This window comes from Phalaenopsis equestris, unplaced genomic scaffold (genome assembly GCF_001263595.1).
Source record: "Phalaenopsis equestris unplaced genomic scaffold, ASM126359v1 Scaffold000580, whole genome shotgun sequence".
Lineage (NCBI taxonomy): Eukaryota > Viridiplantae > Streptophyta > Magnoliopsida > Asparagales > Orchidaceae > Phalaenopsis > Phalaenopsis equestris.
The window spans coordinates 338,551-346,116 of NW_018165020.1; the positions used below are offsets into that span (position 1 = coordinate 338,551).

General features: G+C 35.6%; 1 protein-coding gene across 1 annotated transcript in view; it reads left to right on the forward strand.

Moving 5' to 3' along the window:
- The window catches only part of LOC110029499 (vacuolar-processing enzyme-like), an 8,914-nt gene extending 3,237 nt beyond the window's left edge, over positions 1-5,677 (forward strand). Inside the window, exons 6-9 of the mRNA XM_020731821.1 lie at positions 4,376-4,424; positions 4,507-4,719; positions 4,900-5,106; positions 5,179-5,677. Coding sequence (XP_020587480.1) covers positions 4,376-4,424; positions 4,507-4,719; positions 4,900-5,106; positions 5,179-5,361 — 652 coding nt within the window. The 3' untranslated portion in view covers positions 5,362-5,677. The remainder of the gene's footprint in view (positions 1-4,375; positions 4,425-4,506; positions 4,720-4,899; positions 5,107-5,178) is intronic.
- The last annotated feature ends 1,889 nt before the right edge of the window (positions 5,678-7,566 follow it).

Genomic DNA, 7,566 nt, shown 5'->3' on the forward strand with positions numbered 1-7,566 from the left:
CATCTCGTAAACGTATTCATATTTAATGAATTGGACCCACTATTCAATGTAAGGAATTTTTGAAATCTGCAATGGGATGTTCATGTTGTACTTGGGTATTGAAATCTTTCTCAAGTAAATTTGTTCTCCTGATCTTGATAGACTTCTGTTAAATTTACTCGTGAAATATTTTCCTTCACCTTCAAAATTTAAGTTGCATGCTCTAATACCATCGCTGAAAGCTTGTGTGAACTCATCTCTGATCTATATGGAACATTGTTATTTGATGGAGAAGGGAATTCTATTTTAATTGAAGCTGAGGAGTTTATTGATGAATATGTTTATAAAGTTTACGGATATTAAGTTAGTTCCTGAATTGTTTAATGAAATGCATTATTTTTTACAATACACATAAACTTCGATTTTTGTAGGCCTACCTGCTGAATTGAAAGTTTTAGAATGACATGGATGTTGTTTCGAGCCTTATAAACTTGTGGTTTTGGAAGAATAAAATGTTGTTTTGGCCATACATGCTTACTAATTCTGGAGAATTATAAACACTATTTTGATTATACGTTACTGCAGATTTTAAATGCTTAGCTGTTGGTTTTATGTTTCAAGCACCCAAATGCAAATATTGTGAGGTTCCAATGATTATTTACTTGCTGATTTTAAATGCTCTGTTGTTGGTTTTATATTTCAAGCACTTCAATGCAAATATTGTGAGGTTCCAATGACCATTTACTTATCGATCTTAAATACTCATTTGCTGATTACGTACTTCGAGCACTCAAAAGGGAATACTACGAGGCTCAAGATGACCGTTATTCTAGGGCTTGAATGTTTCTTTGCAGGTTTATTTTCTTTTATTTCCAAATGTCTCCCTTGGGGGTTGTTTTAATTGTTGTTTGATAGGTTTAAACATTGCAATTTTTAGGGCATTGTTTGTTGATTCACGTACTATTTTAGAGTCAGTTTGTTAACTGATTTTGGAGAGTTTACACATTATTTTGGATTGGATTTTCCAAGCTGATTTTGGGATATTTAAAATTGATGTTTTGAGCTTACATGAGAGCTGTTTGGGAGTTTTAAAAATTACTCTTTTATTGCTGATTTTTGAGAACTTTGACTGCTGTTTTGGAGGCATTAAACCCATCATTTGTGGGGTTGTTTTAATCACTGTTTTGAGGCATTTTTATGGGCTGATTTTGAGGCAATCTACGCACTGTTTTTGCGAGATTTATGTAGCCTTTAAGCATTGTGCGGTTTAAAATTTGTTTTACAAACCCCTTTTTTCCCACTATTTCGGGTTTCAATTGATTGTTATTTAAACATTTTTAGGTTAATCCACTCGTTATTGCTCCCTTGACTTTACTAGTTTTTGGAAGTGGGTCTGCCTCATCTTTCTTTTGTTTTACTTCTTTTTAAATGGTTAAATCATAAAGATGGGGATTGATGATTTAATTAATTGGAGGATATAGAAAACCCTAAATCATCTTAAGCATAAGTTAAAGAGTAGGTTTCCTAGAGTTTTAGGAGCACACACCTTAGGTGAGAATCCATCTACCTAGTCCTCAGTGTAGACATCTTAGACTTTAGGTGTATACTTTAGGTGAGAGCCCATCCACCTAATCCTCAGTGTAGGCTTTCTAGAACTTAAGTGCACACCTTAGGTGAGAGTCCATCCACTTAGTCCTCAGTGCAGACCTCTTAGACTTTAGGTGTACACCCTAGGTGAGAACCCATCCACCTAATCCTCAGTGTAGACTTTCTAGAGCTTAAGTGCACACCCTAGGTGGGAGCCCATCCATCTAATCCTCAGTGTAGGTTTCCTAGACTTTATGAGCATACCCTAGGTGAGAGCCCATTCATCTGATCTCTGTAGTGTAACCTCCCAAGGTTTTAGGAGCATACCCTAGGTGAGCGTTCATCCACCTAATTTTTGAATGAATAACTAAACTTGATACTTGTCCCTGATTCACAAACTGATCAAGACACTAGACACTAGGATGCACCGAGACGTAGTTCATGCTTCCTTAATTAAATCAACAGTGAAATTCCCTCAACGACTTAACCTACAGTGAAAACCAGTGTATCAGGATTTGAGCTTGAATATGACAGTCAAATCCTCCTAGCAATTGGGGAAATTTCTTAACGCCACATATGAATCATCGGACTAAGATAAGTCTAGGGTCTAGGTGGCGAGGGTCTAGGTGGGGTGGCGAGGGCGATGACGACATTGTTTATGTGTGCTTAAACGAGGGATACAAAATGAGATTATTAGAATAGTATCTTTTACCTCAAGGATCTTCTATAAGAGGAAAATATTGATGATGCTATTCGGCGACATTTGGTGGGATTGTTGCCCTCGACACTCTTAGGTTATTAGTAGTTCTAGCACGATTAGAGTGACTAGTCTGTGGGCTGTACGACCTTACAAAATATTTACAAAAATAAAGTAAAAATTTCTTTTGCATGATTTAAAGAAATTTGCATAAAAAAGACTTGAATAATAACTTTTGCATGAAAATCTTTCTATAAAAATTTATAAAGGTCCACGACTAGTCACTTGGATTGAGGTTAAGAACTGCCTTCTGTAGATTGTTGGGCCGGTAACTCCTGTTCAAGGTCGGGAAGCACACAGCCTAGTTCTGAGCTCCCACTTTCACCAAGGTCTTATACCCAGTCCTGATCTTTCACATGTGGCTAAGGGTTTCTTTTGCTCGTGATTTTTACAAATCATGTTTCTGACTTTCACGTTGGGTTTCTCGTTTTGTTTAGTTTTCTTGCAAGTTTATTTAAATCTCCTGCAAATCATGCTATGCTCGCAACATTAATAACATAACAGTATCAGATGCCCAGGTACGCTTTTACAGTTTATCTACAGCATTTTACTTTATTGCAGTTTACTTTTCAAGTACATTTTTATTTACCTGCAATTTGATTACTTTGCATGCAAAACCAGAACTGAAACCAAAAACAAAACAAAACAAAACCAAACTTTGACACAAAAAATGTGAAGCACAAATCACCAATCTCAAACACTTATACCTGGAGCCGTCGTGAAGACAGGAGCTTAGATCCAACTTTGTGGGTAGCACTACGAGGAATTCAGACCGAGCGGCAAGAGGACCTTCTTCAGCATTATCTCTTTCTTAGCATAATAACAACCCATATGACTTTGAGGTAGCTCGCCTAGCGCGACATAAATCCTCACATCTTCTTTAGGCTCCTGTACAATCATGTTGTGCAGCGTAAGTCCTAACTCGCCTTAGGTTCCGAGATTGTCGTGTGGTACGATGTAAACCCTCTTATCTTTGTAGGCTATTTGCATAATCAAGTATTATGCAAGTGTAAGTCCCAAATAATAAAACTGACAGGATCAAACAATTAATTAACATCATCTCAAAAAAAAAAAAAAAATATAGCCACACCGTAGGATAGTTTGGAGTGTCACTGAGGTTTCTCCTCAGAATCTATGGCATCTCCTACCTTCTCCTTCCTTTGAACTCCTGAAAATAAGTGTTCCGCATTGAGCCATTCTCACTTGATTTTCCTCATCCCACCTCCTCATCCTAAAACCTGAACCTTGAATTCTTGAAGACTATAACCATTGATTATTATCGAGAGTTTTCTCATGTGAATCCCGTCATTTGGGATGTAATTAACTATAGGGGTTTGCCTCTGTAGGGAACTTGGAACCCAGATAAAATAAACCCTATTTAATCTTTGTATTAAATAGGGGAACTTGTCGGTCATACATAAAAGGTTCGCAGACCAAACGGATGTCACAAATCTTTTAGTTTGCAGGATTGAGTCTATCGATGAGATTTACACTTATCTTTCGGGAGGGTGTAGTATTCGCGGTATCGGGCACGATTATGCAAACTATTGGACTCATTTGGTCTCATTTTTCGAAAATTAAAACATACTACTTTTAAAACTCAAACTATATATCAATCATATTAAATTAAATTTCAAAAAATTATTTTCATATACCATATTTTCAAATCAACCAAAAAGTTGACCGACAGGTGGTTATATGTTATAGATAAAATTTGTGGTAAATTTATAGGAATAGAGTGATATGTATCTAAAAATATACGGTTAGAGGTTAGGATTGATCCAGAGCACTAACTCGAGGGCCAACAGTTACATTCTATTTGTATTGTATTAATATGCATAAATCACTTTATCTCTATTGATCTATCTACTCTTTATACCATTAATTAGAGTTAGAGGGTGCATTACGAAAGGGGGTCGAAATTGAGCTTGGTAAACAAGTTTGATCAAGCTCGACTGAAGGCTTCAAATTATAAGTTTTAAAAATTTTCTCATCTTGTTTTAAATTCCTCACGTGCTTTTTTCTTAACTCATCTTTCTCTTGGTTGGACAGCGACATCCTTAATCTGAGAACTGAAACTCTGAAGCAGCAGTATGAACTAGTGAGAAAGATTTTTACTATCATCTTTGACACATAAAACTTACTAGTTGAAGCTACTGTACTTTGCTATCTAACATTCGCAGGTAAAAAAAAGGACGTCTGTTGATTACACATATAACCAAGGTTCTCATGTAATGCAATATGGTCAGCTTGGTCTCAACAGCGAAAATGTCTTCCGTTACATTGGCTCTAATCCTACCAATGATAATTCTACTTTCATTGAGGATAACTCTCTCACCTTCACGCAAAGTCATGTGAACCAGCGCGACGCAGACCTCATTTATTACTGGCACAAGGTTAGACTATCTCCCTCCTGTTGTTTTTTACTTATATGGAAAAGACAATTTGGTTTTTTGCTAATATCAGTTTAGTTCTTAAAATATCATTTTGCTCTTTTTTACCATAGCCCCTCCCATGTTAAGCTTGTTTTTTTGCATGAAGGTGTTATTTCTCTCTTATTTTTTGTTTTTTTTAATTTCTTGAAATCGCCCAAAGGATCTTCGAAAAAACTCGATGCCCGGAAAGAACTGCTTGATATAATGACCCATCGCTTGCAGCTAGATAATAGTGTAAAACTCATAGGGAAGCTTCTCTTTAGATCAGAGAAAGGCATTGAAATTCTCAATACAGTTCGTCCGAGCGGGATGCCATTGGCCGATCACTGGGCTTGCCTCAAATTGATGGCAAGTTTCTCGAAATTATATTCAAATTTCTAAAAATTCTTACCTTCGTGCGTATGATTTCGCTCTCTTCAGGTTCGGACTTTTAAAACTCACTGCAGATCTCTGTCTCAGTACGGCATGAAGCACATGCGCTCGCTTGCGAACATCTGTAATGCTGGCATTGAGAAGGAGACGATGGCTAAGGTTTCTGCCGATGTTTGTGACCACATTCCATCCACCCCATGGAGTACCCTCCATAGAGGCTTTAGTGCCTGAAATGGTTTCTACAATGGGAAATGTTCTGCTCTGGCTGGTAGCTATCATCTACAGTTTGTAAATAGAATGTAGCTAGCTGTGGCATGCTTGCTGTTATTGCAATAGATTTTAAGGGTACATGCCCAAATTATTGAAATGGCCGTGTAAGAGGTATAATTTGTCATTCCGAGTGCATTGTAGTAGTTATGTTGGGTAATGTAAAGAATATTTGTGCTTCTGAATTATTTATATTTCTATCTGTAATGAAGTTGCTAGCCTTGTAAAACTCAATGGGTTGATCTTGAATGTTGATGGATAACTGATTGATTGTGATGAATCAATTTTTTGGTCAGCCATACGTAATAAAACAATTCTAAAGCGAAACACAATATTTTATATTGTCCTCTGCTTTGTGATGAAAATTTTGGTGCTTACTCTCTTTGAGCGCATAAAATCAACCAATGATTAGTGCGTGATTTATTGTTCGTTTATTTTATTTCTTATCCACGAAATGAAACATATGGTAATTATAATACCTTTTTGTTTTTTTTTTTTATAATTTTAAATAAGTTCATTGAGAGAATAGGTTTTTTAATGGGGTTATTAATTGGTTTCTTGCGGTTTGTTGAATCATCTGTTTTGTGCTGTGTATCTGCACTTTGTGGGACCTTTGTTTTTTGGCACCTTTGGTTAAAGATGTGTTTTATCTATATTTCAAAGGAGCGTTTACATGCTATCACCCACTTCTTATGTATTTACATACCTAATACCTAAAATTCGCTATTTACATTTTCACCACCAAAATTTCTTATATCATATAAACACTACAACTATAATAAGTAAGGTTGAATAAGTGTAAATATTGAAGCCTAGGTGTTAAATATGTAAATACATAGAAATTGAGAGCTTTGTATGTAGATCTGCCGTATTTTTAAAATGGCATGCTTTAGATGCCTCAGAGCGGACTTTACGAATTGCAACCCTAATAATCATTTTCTTGCCATCAAGCAAAAGTTGAACCAACTAACCCTAGCTATGAGGTGAAACTTCGAGGAGAGACGTTTTCTCCAAGAAATGAAAGCACGTTATCTAGGAATGACTTCATTAGGGCTGTCATATATTATTTATATAATAATATTATATTATATATATATATATATATACATATATTTTGTATATAATAATATATTATTTATATATATATATAAATTTAAATCATAACACCTCATCTGGTAATGTGGTTAGTGCATTTTTTTTGTATACATTTGGTCCAGGTTCGAATCTCACACTTTACACCTATTTTTTTCAATTTAATTTTAACGAGCCAATTTCGAGCCGAACAGGAACACAGACATTTTAATCGAGCAGAACACGAACACACTGTTCACGAGCCGTTTTGAACACGAGCCAATTTCGAACACGAGCTATTTCGAACGAGCCGAACACGAGCCCAACCTGAGCTCGTTCAAGCTCGGCTTGTTTACAGCCCAAGACTTCATGTCTGACTCATCCTATGTTTTGGACAGATCTCAAAACAATTACCAATAGAGTCCAACAGTAGCTTTGCTTTCTCAATAGGACAAGAATAATCCCTCGGATTATCAGAGATCTTGTTCTTTTTTATCTTGACACTACGGTAACTATCACCATCTAATCTAGCAACTTGATATCTTTCCCATGGACACCTCTAATAAAAATTGGACATTACACCTAAGATTTTTTAGCTTCCATAAAAAACTTTTACGATGAATCTACTGTTTTGGCTTTTTCTGAACTCAGAGTCACCAGTCTGTCTAATTATCATTCTATAATTTTTTTTTTCAAATAGCTCTATTTCTTGAACCATCGAGATGATTTAGAGAAAGAAGAGAACTCATAAGAGGAGAAAATAGGAAGAAATTAGCCAAACAAATTAAGTTAACAAAGAATATGGATAACTTTTGGAAAGTTATTCTCATGTGATAGCTCAGGTGTATGTTCAAAACAAGAACGGAACAAGACACATTGAAAACATATATCCACGAAGAAGTCCCTTATATAAGCAACCCATATAACAAGAGAACCAAAATTATATTTTGTTCCGGGTCAAGAGAATCCCTTAAATGAACTTGTCCCTTTGATTAATTACATCTTAACAAATACCCAAAAAAAACTCTCGATAATAGGTACCTAGCTTACAATTTTATGATAACTAGTTAAATAGGTATATCAAAGGAATATTCTTAT